This window comes from Dasypus novemcinctus, chromosome 16 (assembly GCF_030445035.2).
Source record: "Dasypus novemcinctus isolate mDasNov1 chromosome 16, mDasNov1.1.hap2, whole genome shotgun sequence".
Taxonomy (NCBI): domain Eukaryota; kingdom Metazoa; phylum Chordata; class Mammalia; order Cingulata; family Dasypodidae; genus Dasypus; species Dasypus novemcinctus.
Window position 1 is genome coordinate 62,666,135 of NC_080688.1, and position 20,890 is coordinate 62,687,024.

At 53.6% G+C, this 20,890-nt stretch overlaps 1 protein-coding gene across 1 annotated transcript in view; it reads right to left on the reverse strand.

The window, feature by feature from the left end:
* Positions 1-20,890, reverse strand: part of LOXHD1 (lipoxygenase homology PLAT domains 1) — a 190,250-nt gene that overhangs the window by 33,937 nt on the left and 135,423 nt on the right. The window contains exons 29-34 of the mRNA XM_058277619.2: positions 17,821-17,975; positions 15,164-15,373; positions 14,903-15,038; positions 12,587-12,795; positions 10,024-10,209; positions 6,685-6,812 (exon numbers count right to left, since the gene is read on the reverse strand). Of these exons, the coding sequence (XP_058133602.1) occupies positions 6,685-6,812; positions 10,024-10,209; positions 12,587-12,795; positions 14,903-15,038; positions 15,164-15,373; positions 17,821-17,975 (1,024 nt within the window). The remainder of the gene's footprint in view (positions 1-6,684; positions 6,813-10,023; positions 10,210-12,586; positions 12,796-14,902; positions 15,039-15,163; positions 15,374-17,820; positions 17,976-20,890) is intronic.

The following is a 20,890-nucleotide window of genomic DNA, read 5'->3' on the forward strand; positions in this document are numbered from 1 at the left end:
AAGGAAGAAGGAAAAGAGAAGCAAGTTTTTCTTCCAGAAGACTTGAAAAGCCGATCAGTTGCCCTTAGCCCTTCAGTTCAGGCTAACCCTATTTACCGGAGGACAGACAGGCTCTCCTCAGGGTGGAAGGTCCAAAACCCACAGGGAAAGCCCTTACTGGCCCTTCCATCTTCCACGACTTCAAGAGCCACATCTTTCCTGTCCCCACTGGGGACCCCTTGGTTGGTGCAGTGGGGCTCCCAGGATGAAAGGCACTGGAGAGACACCAGCCTTTGATCCAGGATCTACCCCGCCTCCTGCACCCAGCCTGGAGGAAGGGTGCTCATAAGGAGGCCCAGTGGGTGTCCTGCTCATCTACTCAAAGGTGCCGCGGCCCTGCAACTGGAGAGGCCGTGTCTGGAAGGCTGCCCTTGGCTGCCCTGCCCCCTCCGCATGCCACGTGCCTGCTGTTCCCGGCGCCCTGATGATGGCAGGCTGCAGGAGAGGCCCGGCATGCCCCCACTCACTGGTGCTTCCTGAGCACAGACTGAGGGCTAAGCAGGGCCAAAGTCTTAAGCTGGAAGGATAAGCATTTACTGGGAGACTTTTAGCACTGCTAAGATCCTAGGGAAGGTGGGTGGGTGGTGAGGCTGGGAAGGGGCCGTGGGTAAAGAGGAAGATGGTGCGAGCTCCAAAGCCAGCCTTGCAGGGCAGCTGCTCAGGCAGTTCGACTTTGTGGAATCATAGACGTGTGGACTCTCAGGATCTGGTGAGGGCCTTAGCTTCATTCTAGACCAACTTCCTTCCAGTCCTTCAAAACAGAAAAACTAGCCCTATAGTCCCTGCTCAGCCGTCTTCAGCAATGGGGTCCCACGGCAACCTGGGGCACCCACTCGCTCTCAGGGCAGCCACGACCAACTCATAAGTTTCCCCTTACACTGAGCTGAGCTTCTATACATCCCACACAGCCCTATCTATCAGAACCAATTGTCTAATTGCCAAGTTTGACCAACTTTGATGCCTCTGTCTGCTCCCTCCCCATCCCTGGCAACAAGCACCAGCACCTCTCTTTGCCAGGGCTAAAGTGCGCAGTCTGTGGAATACAACTCAGCAGTGAAAGTGAACAAATCACAGCCACATGCAACAGCTCAGAGAAATCTTAAAAACCCAGGGTCGAGTGAAAGAAGCAAGACTTAAGAATGCATACAGCCTGATTCCATTTACAGAACACTGGAATCCAGGTGAAATTAAAGCCTCTTGTTTAGGGATGCATCCACAGGGAGAGTGAGGAAATGGTTACCCTAAAAACCAAGACAGGGAAGCAGACTTGGCCCAGTGGTTAGGGCGTCCGTCTGCCACATGGGAGGTCCGCGGTTCAAACCCCGGGCCTTCTTGACCCGTGTGGAGCTCACCCATGCGCAGTGCTGATGTGCGCAAGGAGTGCCCTGCCACGCAGGGTGTCCCCCACATAGGGGAGCCCCACGTGCAAGGAGTGCACCCCGTAAGGAGAGCCGCCCAGCGCGAAAGAAAGTGCAACCTGCCCAGGAATGGTGCTGCACACACAGAGAGCTGACACAGCAAGATGACACAACAAAAAGAATCACAGATTCCCGTGCCGCTGACAATAACAGAAGCAGACAAAGAAGACGCAGCAAATGGACACAGAGAACAGACAACCGCCGGGCTGGGGGCGGGGGGGGGGGGGTGTGGAGAGAAGGGGAGAAAAATAAGTAAATAAATCTTTAAAATAAAATAAAATAAAATAAAAGCCAAGATAATGGTTCCTTCCAGGGCTAGGGAGGTATAGAAAACTGGCACTGTTCAATTTGGCCTGGGAGGTGGTTACATGAATTTTTTCCCTTATAACTATTTCTGTTTATGTGCTTTTATGTGTATATACACAGCATGCCTTGTAATAGACGATTAAAATTTAATTGTCCCTGGGACCTCTGCTGCTCTTCACATGGCAAGGTTTCCAGACTGATGCTGGGTGGGCTAAAAAGGCTTCCCTAAAAGATGCCCTAATCCCTGGACCTGTATGGATTACCTCATGTGGCAAAAAACAACAACAGTGTTTCATGTGTGATTAAGGATCTTGCAATGGGGAGATTGTCCTGGATTATCTGCTGAGCCCTAAATGCCAAAACGAGGGTCCTTATAAGAGGGAAGTGGAGGGAGACTTGGCACAGACACACAGGAGGAGGAGGAGGTGTGAAGATGGAGCAGAGAGATTTGAAGACTGGAGTGAGCGGCCACCCGCCAAAGAGTGCCAGCGGCCACCGGAAGCCGGAGGGGCAGGGAATGGATTCTCCCTGGAGCCATGGAGGGACCGCAGCCTTGCCTGACCCAGTGAAACTGATTGCAGACCTCTGGGTCCAAAAGATGAGAGAATAAATTTCTGTTGTCTTAAGTCATCAAGTTTGTGACAATTTGTTACAGCACTTTAGGAAATGAATATAGCCCCAAGTAGTGTGAGTGGAAAACTCTAGGGTCCATAAGGGAGGTTACTCTGGATCTGGGACAGAGAGAATCCCGAGGCCTGGGACCTGGTGACTAGCAGGTAAAGAAAGCTGTCTGCAGGTGCCGGCATGCCTGGGGGTACAGAAGGCAGAGTCTGCACTCCAGGGGCATCTCACTCCTTGGCCCACGCAGATCACCCAACTCTGTACATGCCCCATGGGTGCCAAGGAGATGATAGAGAGCTGCCTACACCCACCCACCTGCACTGTATCTTGAGATCATCCTTGTCGTGGATTGAGAGTAGACCAGAGTCAAAGAAATATCAAATAGAGTCTACGTCTCCTTCATCCTCAACCTGTACCACAAGCCTCCTGACGTTCGAGTGTGCCGAGGCCGCTGAAACGGTAGCCTCCGAGCCAGATACGGTGCTTCAGCAGGGGTCACCCTGTAGGGACCTCATCAGGGAGGGAGCTTTCATCTGTTGACCCCATGCCTTTGAAGGCGGTGGTCCCTGGACTCAGGCTGCTATCATCTTGTCTCAGAGCTGCCACCCTTCGCGCCACCCTGGGATGCTCCTCCAGGCCAGCCAAGAAGGGCTCGGTCCCCCCACCCCACTCCCCATCCTCGGTGGTCCCCGGCGATGAGACCTTTCCATTCTCATGACTGCGAACCAGGCAGCATAAGATCAAAAAGTAACGACGTGGAAGAAAAATTCAAAATGTCAAGGTCCTCACGGCCCTGGTGCACGGTCACTGGCTATTTTCTGATCCCCTCGTGAATGGCAGCCAGGACCTCGTGTGGGCTTTTGCCCTCTGCTTTCACCCTCTCTCCATCCTCTGCACCAATGGTTAGTAAAAGCCCTGGGACCATCTTGAAGGGCAAGCCCAACTCAACTTGGTCGATGACTGCCAGCTCCCAACTCTGGACCAGGGAGAGAAAGTCAGACCTGCTCCCCAAACCAACCCCAGGAGATGTTCTGGTTCTAGTTCGCTGCCTGCAGCTTCCCCACGACAGAAATAAAGCTTCACTCGGGAGTTCTCCTTCTCCCCTGACAGCCTTTGGGTCTGCCAGACCAACTGACGGTGACTGACCCCCTTGCTATATCACTAGCTCTTGATAGATAGCCACTCTTAGTTCACATCTGACCTTCATTTATTTCTTCAACAGTCTGAGTTCATATCCCAGCTCTCCTACTTGCCAGTTGCTTCACCTCTCTGTGTCTCAGGCTCCTTATTTAAAAAGCAAGTGATCCAAATACATCTACAGAGGGTGTTTGTGAGTTCATGGATTTGGCCTAAAGGATAGAGTGTCCACCTACCACTTGGGAGGTTCAAGGTTCAAACCCAGGGCCTCCTTGACCCGTGTGGAGCTGGCCCATGCACAGTGCTGATGCGTGCAAGGAGTGCCGTGCCACTCAGTGGTGTCCCCTGCGTAGGGGAGTCCCTTGCCCAAGGACTGCACCCCGTAAGGAGAGCCACGCAGCACGAGAAAACTGCGGCCTGCCCAGGAATGGTGCCGCACACATGGAGAGTTGATGCAGCAAGATGACGCAACGAAAGGAGACACAGATTGCCAGTGCCACTGACAAGAATACAAGTGGACACAGAAGAACACACAGAGAATGGACACAGAGAGCAGACAACTGGGGGGGGGGGGGAACAGGAGAGAAATAAAAGAAATCTTTAAGGAAAAAAAAGCACTTATGGGAAGCAGATGTGGCTCAAGTGATAGAGCTTCCACCTATCGTATGGGAGGACCTGGGTTCAATCCCTGGGGCCTCCCGGTGAAAAAGAAGAGAAAGCGAGCCCACGTGGTGAGCCAATGCCTGCACTAGTGCCCACGTGGTGAGCCAATGCTCCATGCAGGTGAGTCACACAGCAAGATATGACGCATCAAAAACAAAGACAAGGGGAGAGTCAAGGTGAAGCGCAGCAGAAACCAGGAACCGAGGAGGCACAATTAACAGGGAACCTCTCTCCCTATGAGAGGTCTACAGGATCGAATCCCGGTGAATCCTAGAGGAGAGAAAATGAGAAGAGAAGACAACACAACAGCAAAAACAGCAGGGGGAGAGGAGGGGAAGGGGGAAAATAAATAAATAAATCTTTAAAAAAAAAAAGACACTGTGACAGTACCTGGTCTGGAGTCAGTGTCTGATAAATATTACCTACTATTAATACCAATTCTAATTGCCCAGAGAATTCTAGGAAGAAACAGGACTTGCAGAATGAGAGAGCAGAAGGGCGATGAGAAGGCAGGCAAAAAAAAATGTTCCCGTCAGAAGCCGCCAGGGACGCGCAATGCTCCCTTTCTCGTGAGCTGCTCTGTCTGTGAGAGGAAACTCATCCCCGCCGTCACCTCCCTCCCCATCATCATCACCACCACCGTCCAGAAGCAGTCGCTGAGCGCCTGCTACCCGCAAGGCCAGAACCAGGAGCTGGGCGACTCGAAAGGAAGCTCCAGGCTCCTGCCCTCCAGCCTCGTGGAGAGGGCAGTGTGGGGTCAGAAGCTAAGTGGCCGCGGCGAGTTGTAACATCCTAGCTCGGGCTCCGAGCCCCTCCCTCTGCCAGGGGCCAGGGGTGGTTTGAGGGACAAAGGCTGAACATGGAAAACTGGCCCAGATCCAGGAGAGTGTAAACTGGGGCCCAATGAGAGGCATAGAGTGTGGGAAGCACAGGGGGTCCCCTTTGTCGTCATTACTAATAACCAGCTGAAGGGGCAGCAGGGAGCCCACAACCTTCCTCTCGCCGCTGTTTCCTGTAAGCCTGTCTTCCAGTCTCGAGCTCTCTGAGACAGCTTGATTTGCTTAATTCATACCAGAGAGGTCATGTGGTATTTGTCCTTCAGTGCCGGGCTTGCTTCACTCCACGTAAGGCCCTCAAGATTCATTCCTGCTCTCCCATGTGTTAGCACTGTACTCCTTCGTACAGCTGAGTAGTGCTCCATTGGCTGTAGAGACCTCATTCTGTTTATCCACTCCTCTGCTGATGGGCACTAGGGTTGAGTCCAACTTTTGGCAACAGTGCAAAATGCCTCTATGAACATCGCCATCCCAGGGTCCTCAGGATGGAGGAATAAAATATGGATTAGAGTGAACTTACTGGTATTCTACTATAGAATTATTGTGTCTCTAGCAATAGAAGAAACCATATCATTGATATGGAGACAGTGGCCACGGAAGTTGCTGAAGGCAGGGAGAGGGAAAAAGAGGTATGATATTGGGACATTTTCGGGACTTGGAGTTGTCCTGAATGATACTGCAGGGACAGATGCAGGACATTATATATCCTGCCATAACACGCTGAATGGACGGGGTGGAGAGTGTAAACTACAATGTAAACTATAATCCATGCTGAGTGATAGTGCTCCAAAATGTATTCATCAAATGCAATGAATGTGCCACACTAATGAAAGAAGTTGTCGATGTGGGAGGAGTGGGGGGTGTGAGGAGTGGGGTATATGGGAACCCCTTATATTTTTTAATGTAACATTTTCTGTGATCGATGTATCTTTAAAAAAAAAAGAATAAAAAAATGAAAAAAAAAAAGAGGCAGTAGAGCATAATGATGAAGACGGGACCACCTGGTGCAGTTCCCAGCGCCACCGCCTACTGGCTCTGGGAGCTTGAGCATCAGGACTTTGCCTTGCTGTGCCTCAGTCTTCTCACCTGTAATATGGGGTGTGGGAGGACTAGATGTGTCAATATATGTGAAGAACTTAGAGCAATGCCTGCCACAAAATAAGCCCACAGGTTCGTATTGTCACCGTCCTTCTCCCTAGCAGTTAAGCTCCATGAGGACAGGGGCCTTGTCATCTCGTATCGTCTCCCCAGGACCTGAGACAGTACTGGAATGTACTAGGTGCTCAGACATGTTCAGTGCTTTAAAGTTATTTTAGCTGTTTATTTCAAAATAATTTCAGACTTACAGAAAAGTTGCATAATAGAATAGTGTCTCTGTGTCCTCTTTACCAGCTTCTCCTCACGTTTTACATCTTACATTACCAGGCACAATTATTGAAACCAAGAAATTAGCAATGACACAAATGTCAACTAATCTCCAGATCTTATAATAAATATTTTTGAATATGGAAAGAAGGGAAGAAGGGAAGGAGGGAGGGAAGGAGGGAGGAAAGGAGGGAGGGAGGGAGGAAGGACTAATTTGTTATGGGCTGGAGTAATCAAGGAAGGCTTCCTGGAGGAGGTTGATTTGAGTCATCTCTTGGGTGAAAGGAGGGGTTGGATACCTGGCCTTCTTTTTGTCCAGCTGCACCTCCTCTGTGCTGCCGTTGATGCCGTAGAGAGTCATAAAGATGTTGGAGTCGGTGCCACCGCCGACCACGTCGCCCGTCCACACTGTCATTTCATAAAGCACCTGCGGTGAAAGGGATGTGTGTCCTGAGCTGTGCCTTCACCCCAGGGTCCTGCCCGACCCTCCTCACTCCCACCAGGGGAAGAAGATACACTCTCTGAGCTCCGTGGTTCTCGAAAGAGCCCTCCCCTCAGTCAACTGCCGATGTCGGGACAGCAGGAGTCCAACCTCCTCGCTTCCTCTGCCCCCCGTGAGCCCAGTTCAGGGCTAGAGAGGAGCGAAGTTTCTGACAGAGAGCCCACCGCGCACCAGGAGCAGGACCCCAGAGCCCGGCATCAACCCATTTCTTTGTAAACCGACTCCCACCCTAGTCCATCATCCAGCAAAGCGTGGTGAAGGGACAGTGGCTTGGGAGCCATCAGAGCCCCATCTGAATGCTAGCGCACCTGGGCAGACGCCCTCCGCAGCCTCGCTTCCTCCCCGGTAAACTGGGACAACGCCGACTTTCAGAGCTGCGAGGGCTACACACGCCTGCCACCGGTGCCCAGCGCTGGGCTGCCAGGTCGCCTGACCTCCAGAGCAGCGGCAGCTCCGGCCGGCCACCCCTCCTTCCTTCCCCAGCCAGCTCGCGCCCCGCGTGTCTGCAAGCAAGGAATGGCACCGCAGGGGACGCCTGGAGGAGCTCTGTCGCCACGCGTGCCAAGGGGACAATCGCCCCTTCTACACATTTTTTCCTTTAGCTTGAAAGGTTGCCATTTTGCCTCAGGTTTGCTTCGAGAAGGACGCATGGCCCCGTCTCCTCTGGAGGGTGAGGCCGCCGCCCGTTATTCTGCGGAGGGCGCCCTCGCCGCGTCCCCGCCTTGGATCTCGCTCACGGCGAGCGCGCCGTCTTCCCTGATGCCCCTGAGGGCGCCGTCGTCCTGGATTCTTACTCCATGCCCTCTCATCGGCGTGCAAGGGGAAGAAACGGGTCCCACAGCTCCGGAAGAGGCTGAACACGCAGCGGAGGAAGCTCCAGGCTGACCCTCTCCTTTGAACAGCCTGGTCCCGTCCCAGCGGCGTGGCAGCCGCGCAGCAGCAGCCCCCGCCTCCAGCCTGTCTCCCCGCAGGCCGAGGCCCGTGCACTCAGGGCCCGCGGCGCAGTGGCGCGCCCCTGGCGTTGTGCCTGGCGCCTGCCGCCTGCGGTCTCCGCGTGGTGAGAAGCATTTTCTGCAGGCCTGGCCCCTGGGAGCAGTGGAGTGAATGTCTGCTGAGGGGGCATCCAGAGCCACCAGGAAAATCCCCTCAGGCCTCCTGTAGCAGTTTGACATGGTTATGAATTCCAAAAATAGATGATGGGTTATGTTTGTAATCTGATCTGTTCCTGGGCGTGATGGAGTTATGATTAGGGTGTTAAAAGGCAGGGCGAAGGACAGAGCTGAGGGTTTCTGATGTTGGAGTTTGATGCTGGAGTCCCAGGAAGTAAGCTCACAGAGGAAAAAGAAGCCAGCCCCAGGAAGAGAGGAACCCTGAGCCCAGGGAGAAACAAGCCCTGGGAAGAAAGGATCCTTGAACCCAAAGAGAAGCAAGACCCTGGAAGGGAGGAACCCAGGAAGCCTGAACCCCACAGACGTCAGCAGCCATCTTGCTCCAACATGTGCTAACAGACTTTGGTGAGGGAAGTAACTTATGCTTTACGGCCTGGTATCTGTAAGCTCCTACCCCAAATAAATTCTCTACATAAAAACCAACTGATTTCTGGTCTTTGGCATCAGCACCCCTTGGCTGACTAATACACCACCTAAAGCAGGTGTTCGTGATGGGCTGGAAGAGCTACTGGGAACAAAAGTGGGAGCCTGGCGCTTTTGTGCCCTTATCTAGACAGGCATAAAAAACAGAATGATCAGTCCCTCTCCACACCCGTGTTCCCCACATCCAGCTTCTCACTTGTACACAGACACAGCTCTTTCTGTCAGAAGTGTGTTTCCAAAAAGAGACACAGAGCCAGGGCTTTGGTCATCCCAATCTGACAGCAGATGTCCTGGGGGACGGCCAGGCCCAGGACCCTGCAGTGAGCTCTTCTGTGACGTGAGGGACGGGGGTGCATCTGGGCATTCAGAAATGGCAGTGCTCAGAGCGAGAGGCTGCTGCACCTGCAGGGTGCGTGGGTGAGTTGGGGGTGACACACACATTCACGGACATGCACAGGTGCCCACACGTGCACACAGGCACACGTGTGCTCACACCCAGGCACATACATACCCACAGGCACCCACGGGTACACACAGGCGCAACAGGTACATCCCCCCCAGAGGTGCACACACATGCCTGCATGCACGCTGGGAATCGGGTCAGGGCAGGAGGTGTCTGGCTAAACTGCGCCCACCCACGGCCGCTGTCTGGCCACAGATGGAGATGTCTGGGGAAGGGGTAGGACGCCTGAGCAGGAGAAAGCTCGCTCTGGCTCTCCAGCAGGGGAGGGGCGGGCAGCCACACTTTGCTTCTCAGCACCCAGGTTCCTAGAGTTCATACCGAGCCCCTCCTTCTGCTTCCAGGTAAGTCAGGGCACGCCGGGGGCCAGGGGCTTCTTCTAGCCTGGGTGGGGCGGCTGCCGAGCTGGGGTCGTCTGTTGACCCCATGGATTTCAGGGAGAAAGGGCAGCCCTCAGGGTCAGGGAAGCTGGAGGCCTTGGGGCTATCATCTGGTGGGTCTTTGGATCCCCAAAACCTGGCATCCTGCCTCCTGCCAACCCCAACCTGTGGGATTTGCATGATGCATCCCAGGCCATTGGGCCATTTAGAGGGAGATCTGGGTAGGATCTTCCAGTCTTCTCTGGTTAGAGAGGGTCTTGTGTGGACAGCCACTTGCTGCTCTGTGACACCCAGAGGCTCATGTTTTCCAGAATGCCATTTTTTCCCATCACCATCCCACTGGTGTTGATGAACTGTCCTTTGGAGAAATCACAGCCCTGCAGGTCTGGGTCAACTGTTACTTTGCAGAGCTCTCCTGGACTGCTCATCTCATTAGTTTTCACAGAGATCTTCCATGGAACAAGATGAGAAGCATTATTTCCACGTTGCATATGAGGACAAAGCCCAGAGAGGCCAGGGGACTTGCCCAAGGTCACCAGCAGCCAAGCAGAAGAGCTGGGTCTCCTGAGAGCCGGCACGCACCCTGGGCTGTCACCCCTGCCAGTGCGCCAGAGGGTCTCCTGCCTCCACCTCCCTTGCTGCTCCCCCAGTTCCAACCTGCACCACCTCTTTTGTGCAGCGTCCACACTCAGTACCTACCGTACCTTCACCCCGATATTCACCACCATGGCGTCCAGGAGGTCGAAGACACGGGAGGTGATGCCGTCGCCCCGGTCCTTGGCGAGCCAGCAGTTGCAGCACAGCGTGTACTTGGTGCCCTGGGTGGGCACGGCCAAGCCCAGCTCCTCCACCAGCCAGCAGCTCTCGGGGGAGGCCCCGTCATGGCCCAGCTGGGAGGGGACACCGGGCGTGAGGACCCAGGCACAGCTGGGAAGGAAGTCCTGCTGGCTCAGGGTCCCACGCCCCCACCCGCCTGTGTGCAGCCCTTCCTTCCTGCGCACTCTGCCTGCCCTGCCCCAAGGATCTTTCATCTAGGAGAAGCACAGACTTCCCCAGCACAGCCAGGAATCAGCGCAGGGGAGCATCCAGCGTGTGAATGATACCCTTTCCCTTGCTCCCCCCCCCCCCCCAGGGATGTTTTAAATCTCGAAGGGGTCATGGGAAGGAATACTATGTCACACAAATGGATGCACTTTGAGCAATGAAATCTCAGTCTCCCCAGTCCCTGGTGGTGAGCCTGCATGGGGATCCCCTTAAAATGCCCTGGGAAGACAGCTGCCCGCCCCTCGCCCTGAACCACCCGTCTCATGCCCCTCCCCCGCCATGCACTTCTTCTCCTCCAGGGTCACCTTGCGCCAAGCAGAAGGCCAGAGCGCTCAGGCCAAGCCCAGTGTCCGAAGGCCCAGGGCAGGGCTCGGGGTTGTCAGGTCTGGGCTCTTCCAAGCGACGCAGGCGTGTTTATGGACACACCATCTCCCGGCAGAGAGATGCCCTTTCCTCCTGCGCATTCTCAGCACCAAGCCCGGTGTTTGCACACTGTGGTGCTCAAGACATGCCCACTCATTCCGCAAGGCCGTAGTGACTGTCTGACAGGCCTCAGCAATCAGGAAAGGTCCCTCTGGGAGCTCCCAGCTCCCAGGGAGGGAAGAGGCTTAAGTCGTTAAAATATTAAACAGGGCTTGGGATTAGCTCAGAGGAGCACCCAGGAGACTGTGGCCATGGAGGAAACTTCCATGCTGCACTGAGATTACAGGGTGACATCTGAGTTTGCAGATACCCCAGCCTGGTATTTATTGCCTCGCAGTTTCCGAGGCTAGAGGTCCAAAATCAAGGTGCTGTCAGGGTGCTTCTCTGCAGTCTGCGGGGATCTGGTGGTGGCTCGCCAGCAATCCGTAACTCAATCTCTGCCTCCGTCACATGGCCATCTGTGTCCTGTCTCCTACTCACTGTCCAAATTTCTGCTGCTTACAAGGACTCTAGTCCTACTGGATTGAACCCCCTCTGAGGCAGTTTGGGGATACCTTAACCAACAACATCTTCAAAGGTCCTATTTGCAAACGGGTTCAGAGCCACAAGACCAGGGGTGAGGACTTGAACGTGTCTTTACGGGGGACAAGATTCAATCCATGAGAGGGGAGAAGGAGTCTCCCAAGTGGAGGTGGGTGGGCAAAGGAAAGGGCACTCCAGGCAGGAGGCCAGCAGGACGGCGGCTCCGTGCTGAGCACAGCAAGGTGCGGGAAGGAAAAGGGTCGTGGGCTGTTGCCGCTGAAGCAGAGGCCCCAGGCGAGGGGCGCTAAGGCGCAGCCACCGGGGTCAGGTCAGGGGCCCTGAGGAGCCATGGTAGAGAGTCCAGCTTTTATCCTGAGGCAATGGGGCCCCTTGGTCTAGGAAGAGACGGCAAGAGGCCAATCCCCACAGTCCCCCCCCCACGCCGGAGTGTGGCAGGCAGAACTCAAAGATGACCCCCATAATTCCCACCCCAGTGGACACCCTGCAAAGTCCTCCCTGTGGGTGCATGAGCAGGGCTAGTGGCTATGATGAGAGTTCACTCCTGTGGTTGAGTTATGCTGTGTGGCAGAGGTGAAGGGACTTTGCATATATAATTAAGATCTCTAATCAGTTGACTTTGTGGTAATCAAATGTGAGAGCTTCTTGGGTGGGCCTGACCCAATCAGGCGAGCCCTTTTTAAAAAGGTCTAGCATTCAGGGACAGAAGAAGTCAGAGTGTTTTGAAGTAGCAAAGATGCTCTCCTATTGGCCTTGAAGAAGGAACTTCCATTTTGTGAAGAGGCCAAGTGGCAGGGAGTGGGGAGTGGCCTCTGGAAGTGTCCTACAGCCAGCGAGCCTGGAAGAGGACCCTGAGCCTCTGATGAGGCCACAGCTCCAGCAACAGTTGGATTTCAGCCCCATGAAACTCTGAGTAGAGCACCCAGCTAACTGATGTCTGGACTCCTGGCCCACAGAAACTGTGAGATAATAAATTTGTACTGTTTTAAGCTGCTAGGTTTGGAGCAATTTGCTACACAGCAATAGAAAACTACAGCACAGGGCATCCCTATGGAGTGGCTGGAAGGCTGGGACCCAGAGGTCACACAGCTGGGTGAGGCGGAGGCCAAGACAACTTCCCCACCACTGCCCTGGGTGGACTCCAGGTGGGCTGCTCTCCCCTCTCCCCACGCCCCCTCCCACCCGTGATGGCAGGTTCCAGCCCCTGGCATCAGCCCTTCCTTCCCTGGTCTCCATCGTGGGGCCCCAGGAGGCCAGCACCTCTATTTTCTTGATGATGCCCACATCCAAGCCTGCGACATAGAACTCCTCCACGGAGCCACAGCTGAAGCCCTTCTTCTCTCCGGGGAAGTCCAGCCAGATGCGGTTACTACGCTCCTCATCCTCCCCAAAGAGGATGACGAAGGCCCGGCTGTTGGTGGCTGCATCCTTGTGCTTCCCGGTGGTGACCGACACGTAGTAGGGGATAACTGCAAGAGATGACGGGGGCGGCCTCAGCACAGGCCAGGCAGGCAGGGGCACTGCCCCACGGGCCAGGCAGGCAGGAACCAGCCTCAGCGCGGCCAGGGGACAGGGGCACCTCCCCGCGGGGCCCATTGACTTGGAAATGACCTCTGGAAGGCCCTGACCTCAGCTCCCTCCAAGACAAAGTGCAATGCAGCTTTCAGACTGACACCTCATCTATGGCAAGCGCGTATCCTCCAAGGAACGAGAAGCTGCTAAGTCCAAATGTAAAGATCAAAGACAGCACCCTAGACATTTGTTGGGAGTGCCAGAGCTTCTAAAATCCCATTGACCAGTTATCTTCACTCATCCCAGCACTTCCATGTGAAGTGGGGTGAGAGCAACAACCTCTCACCAATCCTGAAAACCTTCCTACGGTCAGCAAAAGCGAGGCTGGCAATATCCACAGCCCGTAGAAAGTAGGAGCTTGGTAAGGAGCTATAACATAGTATTACATATATATATATATGTAACATGATACATAGAAGGCATCAATTTCCAAACCAAATTAATCAACTTAAAAACCTGCTCACATAGTATAGCACAGGCTTCTAGTTGCCCACTCAGTATCCATTCTCATTACAGCTAGGGGTGGCCATGATTTTTTAAGAAGATTTTGTTGGTGGTAGTTGTTGGGTGATTAGGTTTCTGGACAAATACATTTTAAAGAGGCTGAATTGAGTGGGAAGAGTGCACCCTTTACCCCTTACCCTTCTATTCCATTCTGCTTGGAATATGGATGTAATGGCTGGCGCTCTAGCAGTCATTTTGATGGAAGCCATTTGTAAGGTTGCCAGAATAAAGTAGTTGAGGAGCCTAGGTCCCTGACTTTGGAGGAGCTGCTTTATCAGTCCCGGACTACTTACCTTTGAACTTCTTTTATGTGAAAGAAGTTCTAATTTGTGTAAGTTACTGTCTCCAGGTCTCTGTTACTAGCAGTTACTTAGTGGTACTAATTGGAAACCTTCTCCTGGCTCATTTTTCTCAATAGCTTTTGACACATTGCCCTGATATAGTGGGTATTATGTTATGTAAATTGCATCTTTTTGAAAGTTTCTCAAATTAGCCCTTCCTGCTTGTGCTTTCTACACCTGCCAATGGCCTTGTTTGAGCTTTGTAAGGAAAGCCCCACTGGCTTTTCATCGGTGATCACAGGGCTTAATTAGGGAGAGGCATTTCTTGTGGGTCCTGCCATTTATTCACACAATGAGAAGGTAGAGAGTAAATGAATGGACTCTCCCTGCCCGGCCCCACAGGCCTACCACCTGATCTCCTGGAGGAGAACACACTGGTTATCATGCTCTTAGGTTAAAGAGAACTGAAAAGAAAGTGCACTTAAATGTCCAATAGACAAATACAAACCTGCCTTGTCTCAGAAATCTAGTGAGCAAAATGAACCTGTCAGAGGATAATAATATTGTTTTATGGAGGAGGGAAAAACTGAAGTCCAGAGAGGTTGTGACTTGTCCAAGGTCCCTTTTTACTATCAGAACCAGAACTAGAACCCGAGTCCCAAAACGACCAGCTCAGGACTTCTTCAGCCCGCCCCAGCCCACACCACATCGTGCCTTACGTTTGCATGAACGCGTGCTTGGCCTGATGCCTTATTGACACACAAGGGACCCTCATTGTTACTGCTCATTTATGTCAGATGGGAACTGTTCGAGGTTGACTAGGCCAGATCTACATCCTGGGAATCTACTTTACATTTTTCTGTGTGTGTGTTCTTTTTTAAAAATTATCATTATTAATTTATTTATTTTTATTTCCTGGGAATCTAGATGAAGGCCAGCTTCTGGCGATACCCTCCTGATGGTGGCTGAGTGGAGTAAGGGCAATATTCCCCAACTGCTTTGGCCTCGATTTCCCCACCTGCAAATGGGGACTAATCCCTGCACCTTACCTTGCAGGATCGTTGGGGGCATAAAGTAGGCATTACATGAAAACTGGGTGTAAATTATAAACTGTCAGACGTAAGTCAGATGATGGTGGGGCTGAAGGGCGACCTGCTCAAGGACAGTTTTAAAACACTTCCGTGTGCCCGCTTCTCTCACGAGCCTCTGCTCGGCCTACCTGGGCCCTCCTGGACGTAGTGGACCAGAGGCCCAGTCACCGCGTCGACGTCGACGTCGGCCATCTTGGAGCTCAGTGTGAGCTCCCAGAAGTCAGCGGGGCTGCTGCAGTTGCTGCTCCGGTCCCCTGTGTACTCCTGCCCGGAAATGCAGGACAGGCTGTCTCAGCTCCGGCACCTTCCTCCCCCTCGAAGCCTCCCCCCCGGGGAACAGGCCACGGTGGAGCCGCCCCTCCCTGTGCCCCAGCCGCCCCTCACCGCACCTTCTCGTAGAAGAGCCTCTCCAGCCGCCCGTCCTCCTTCTTCAGGGACAGCCAGCGCCCGCACAGGAACAGGAATTCGTCCTCGTTGGTGTCGTTCCAGATCTCCACCTTCTCCACGTACCAGTCTGCGCACCACTTGGTGTTGTCGTGGCGGAGCTTGATCTTGTAGATGACGCCCAGGTCAGCAGCCTCGATGATGAAGGTGTCGGCCTGGGGGTCCAGATGTGGGGCTGGGGAGGGGGGCGTCTCCACCCGCTGCAACCCCGCCATCCAGCCCCTGCCGGCCCCTCAGCCCAGAGCGTCCGGTCCCCCAAGGCCCCTTCCACAATGGCCCCACTCGACCGTTCTATGTGTGGGACACCGAGAGAAAACCACTCTCGCCCAGATTTCTCTTGGGGTGTTTGGAAGCTGGGCTTTGATGAAGGCCAAGGCCAGTGACAGATGTGGGTGCTGGGCCAGGTCCTTAGTTTTGTTGTCAGCCCAGGGGGGAGGCTGGAGGGTAAGAGCTATGGTGGAGGAGGGGCTGGGAAGACAAATGCCTGGAAGGCAGGTGTCGGGGTGGTCTGTTGTAGGTATGATAAAGGCCCTGCTCTGGCTGGGTTCCTGATTGTACTTTCAGTAAAATGAATGTGATACTCTCGTGTGTCTAGATTCTTTGGGGGTGGCTCCAGGCCTGGGGTGAGGTGGAGCCAAAACAGGTGGAATGTGGGAGGCAGGAGCCGGAGGGCAGGGCCTGAGGATAGGGAGGAGGGATGGGTGACTCAGTGACTCCCACTTCCTGCCCAAAAGATGTGCTGAGTGTGGGTGCTGTGGGAGCAGAGAGATGAAGGCAACCTTCTCTCACAGCCCAGGGCTGGAAAGAGGAGGAACTGGGTAATTACGGTCCAGGTGTGGGAGCAGTAAGGCTGGAGCAAGCACCTGTGTGCCAACCGGGGGTGGCAATAAGCTGAGAACGGAGGGCTGGGGCTTTCTGCGCAGGTGCAGTGGGTCAGCCCGGGGGCTAGGAAACCACAGGTGAAGGAATGAAAGCAGGTGGTGCCTTGCTGACAGCAGGCGGGAGCTGTGCAGCCCTGGTGGGTCAGCAATTGACCAAATTTGATGGGGGAAAAAAACCAAAAAGGACACACGCTCTACCACAGCAATTCCACTTTGTATCTGTCCTGGGAAACACCTTCATCTGTGTACAAGAATATTTATTTTGCAGAATAACTGAAAACAGTGAAAAACAAAGCAATCTAGATGTCCACAGTTGGGGAATGCTAAATAAACTGGGGCAAAGTCTTCCTAGTGGAATGCTCTGTGTGTGGTGGTTATAAAGAATGAGCCGACCCCATCGATGATATATATCCCGACTTCAATTTCCAAGGCAGGCCATTGAATACCAAAGGCAAGTTGAGTCATTTATATAGTGTGATGCCCCTTATGTAAAAGGTAAAATTGCAAAGCAACAAGATGTCGTTTCTATCGTCACATGTACATGTAAAACAGAGAAAAAGTTTAGAAAGATGCAGAGACAGGAGGGAGTGCGGGGCATTATGGAAATTTGGGTCCCCTGGTCTTAGCGTGTATTCCCGATAGGCTGATGGAGAAGGTCTGCAAATTCTGTGACAGGCCCAGGCGGGTGTGAGGCTTGTGGGGAGCTCCTGCGCAGGTTCACAGGAGGGAGTGACTCCAGCAGCTTTGGACAGGTGCGTGGAGGGAGCCAGGAGGATGGACGAGGTTGCAGGGTCAGGAGCTCAGGAGACCAGGCTGGTTCAACCCGGAGGTGCGGTAAGGAGGGCCGAGTGGTGGGGAGCTGACGCCGCCAATCTGAGAAAGGTCTGGAAGGGACACTCCCCAGGAGGCGATTGATCAGATGTGGGTGGGGAGAGGGTACTGGCAGGGAGCGGGACGGCGAGGATGACTCCTGGGTTCTGGAGCAAGTGAGGAAAGAACTGCAAGCTCTCAGGTGCCCAGCAGCGAGCTGACGGCACACATAGTCAGGGATGAGCCGGAGCAGTCCCAGCTCCCCTGGTGGGCCCGAAAACCAGAGGAAAGGAGGAAAAGCAGCCAAGAAGACTTTCCTTGCAGTTTAACAACTGCTAAGAGCAAGAAAATTCTACATCTGAACACAGAGGAGAATGGATGGTGTCATTTCCTTTGTACTTTCATTAATTTGCTCACTCAACAAGCATTTACTGAGTGCCTATTGTGTGCCAGGCCTTGTGGACACAACGATGGGCAAATGCCTATCTATGAACCGTGTGCTGTTTTTTGTGTTTTTTTTTTTTCAGGCCACTGTAAATTCCTTTTATTTATTTATTTATGTTTCCTTAGTGCTGTTTTACAACGCCTTTACGGGGCATCAGTGAAGGCCGGCATGAGGGAGCTCTCCTGAGCTAACAACTCAGGCTTTCCAACAGGTCTAGTGCTGCCCAAGCCCCACCTCCTGCTCCACCCCCACGTCCGACCCAGGGTGGGGAGAGTGCTTAGGCTAGGAGAGGGGGACGAGCTGCCTCTTTCGCAGGTGCAAGGATAAGGGCAAAAACCCAAATGGGGGTGTATGTCACCCCACCAGTTTCCTGGACAGCCCCAGGGACCAAGAAGAGCTGACTCCCAGATAACCAGAGTAGGAGAAGGAGTGGGGTAGGGGGGGTGCTCGGGGAGCCCATCCATACCGTGCCTTTTTCGAACTTGTTGGTGCGATTCTCCGACTTGCCAAGGTACCGCTCCCCGGTGTCTCCCAGGTCTCCGAAGATGGTGATGTAGACCTTGGCATCTGTCCCAGCCCCGGGGACATTCCCTGTGAAGATCTGCACTGAGTACAGCACAACTGGGTGGGCCGGCGGGCAGGCAGGCAGGTAGACAGAAGGATGGACAAAGGGAAGAAAAGAATGAAATGCTTTAGGATTTGGGGGAACTGGATTGGGTGGAGATACCAAGTTTCTGGCCCAGGTCTCAAGAAGTTGGCGCCTTCCTTTTATTTACCCAATTCTGCACGTTCAGGTGCAAGTCCACGTGGACTCACAGTGGGAGGTCTGCTCACTGGATGTGGACACATGCTGGCTCTAAGAGACCCTGAGCTGGGGACTCTGTGAGCACCTTCCACACCATTTCACACAGGCAGCCACCTACAGCGTCCGGGAGGAAGACCTGGAAACTGCCAGAAATATGTCCTCATTGTGGTCACTAAATGTGCCGAGACAAGCGGATAGTAATATGCCTTCCCATTTGGGTGTGACTAGTGTCAATGCCAGGTCCTTCTAAATTTTATGAAGAGAATCAAATAATTTTGAAAGGGTAGACCCCCGCCCCCCAGCATACATTTCCTTACTTTTCATTCATTCTTCAGCATGCTGACCCGGGGCCTGCCCCATCACTCCAGGGGTGAGCCTCTCAGAGGCACAGAGCCTCCCTTCCCCCTTTTGTCTCAGTGCTGGCTCAGGGGCAGGGGTCAGTAAATACTGGAGAAACCATTATTAAAACTTACTAAGGAAAATAAAAACCAACTAGGTGTCTCGTTTTTTGGTTTTGTTTTGTTGCTGCTGTAACTCATCAGGGAAGAATAAAGCATCTCCTTTCCCAGCCTCTACCCCAGGAAAGAGAGGAAGTCTTGTGTTTTTGTGAAGCCCAAGGACTGTGGCCCCTATCCCTACTCCTCCAAAGAGCTTTAGTGTTTCTGGCCCAGGAAGGAGGGCCTGGGCTGGATTAACCCCGAGGGGCAGGAGTGGGAGCTGAAGTTTTAAGGTGAAGGACAGAAATGGCCAAATCACAAGAAACACCCTTCCTGGTGTTTCCATGGGGGCCACAGACCCCTCCCTGCCCCAGAGACCCAGTAGGGAGCCCTCAGGCTTCTTTGGGGAAGCAAGGAAGGCTCGAGCGCTGGGGCCAGCTCCTCCTGTGCACCCCAGGATTCTTATAAGACCCTAGAAAAGGGATTTCCCCCTCCCTGCAGGGACTGAGATGGTTGTTCTCATCAACTCTTGCAAGTGGGCATAGAACCAGATTTAATTCAATTTTGGAAAATAAGGTAACATGAGTTACTCCTTCCCAAGGTTATAGGACACATTCCTACCCACCACACGGTTATAGTTCCTTTCTTTATTTCCCCTCGGTTCCTTCTCCCTTTCTGGATGCTCCTTACTGAGAAGCGTATGGGTTCCTGCCCTTCTGCCCTCCTCTCGGGGGTCGATGCTTCCTGGTTCCGTCCACTGGCTCAGCGCTTATCCACACTCCCTGGCACTGGCTTCCTTGGCCTTCTAGAAGCCACTGGTCCCAAGCCCGCACCTCTGACCCAGCTGTGCTTCCCAGCTGCACCCCTATCGCACAGTGGACACCTCCACCCTGTCTAGACGTCAAGATCACAAACTCTCATGTCAAACCTGAACCCATCCCCTTTGGCATCCCCCCTTTTCAAACGTTCCATCCTCCCGGCCCAGTGGCCCCACTGAACACCCTGCTCTCGCTGCCTCCTCGGCCCAGGGCAAGAACTGATGGTCAGAGGCCTGCCCCGCTCCCCCCCCCAAGGCCCCCTATGGGCAGGAGCCAGGGGCTAGCATGCTCCCCTCCCCCACCACGGCCAGCTCCGTGCACAATCCGGTCAGCATTTTATGTGTGGAACAAATCAACAAAATCCTCTCTTTGCTGTTTGAAAGATTTAACATTCCCCAAGCCTGTCTGGCTAATACTGACGTGGTAACGTTTGGAATCTAGCCACAATCTGGACACTATAGTTGGCTGCCCCTGTGGTTTTCTCCCCACCCGCTTCCTAGCTATGAGTTCCAGCCTGTTCCAGACTTGGGCTTGGTGGTGAAATAATCGTAGGGGTGGGGGCCCCTCAGGAAGCAGGTCTTTGGAACTCCTGTCCCTGGGAGGAGTGCTGTGTCACCAGGGGCTATGAGGACATGGCCTGCCTAGCCCCCTTCTGCACCTGCTGCTTTCTCCAGACCTTCGGGAACTGGGAGAACGGACTCAGCGTCTGTGCTGTGCCCTGCAGTGGCGCAGTGAGATGCGGCTATTTCTGGATCCTCCCCGCCCCAGCCCACCCACGCCCCTGCTCATCAGTGGGGAGGTGTTTCCCTAGAAACAGCACCAAGCACAGAGCGGGTTTGTGGCATTACGAATACAGACCCGCCCCACTGTGCCACTGCCACAGCTTTGCAGGGTCCTCTGGGACCCTGGTAGGAGAGGGGATTATTCAGATTTAGTAGGGAAGGAAAGTGTGAGAAGTGGACAGGGGTGGGGAAAGGCACATTATTGAGGCGGTATTTGTTTTATCTCTGGGTGGCAACTGGATAGAAGGACATTAAAGATACAGCTGTTTTACTTCCCGTGGCAAAAGGGAAGTGATACCTTTCAACTCTCTTACCAGCTCAGCAGGCAGAAAAGCCTGTAACCCCTAGCACACACCTGCCTCCACACAGGGCTTGGAATCCTGTGTTTTATTCCAGTTTCTCCGAGAGGAGAGCACAACAAATTCAGGCTGGATTTCTAGGCTCCTGGAGAGTCCTTGCTCTGTGTGGACTGCTGCCTTGGAGAGAGCATGGCATTCTTTTGAATATCATCAGTGGTAGAAAGTCTGTTTTTGACAAGTAAATCTGATTTTTGAAACAGCTAAGCCTTGTTCAGCGTGGAATAGCTGATGAGTAACATGGGATGGCCGTGGCCTGTGGCCTTCACTGGTCAGAACAGATGTCCTCATGGTCCACATGTGTATGCTCACATACACACACTCACACACACAGAAGA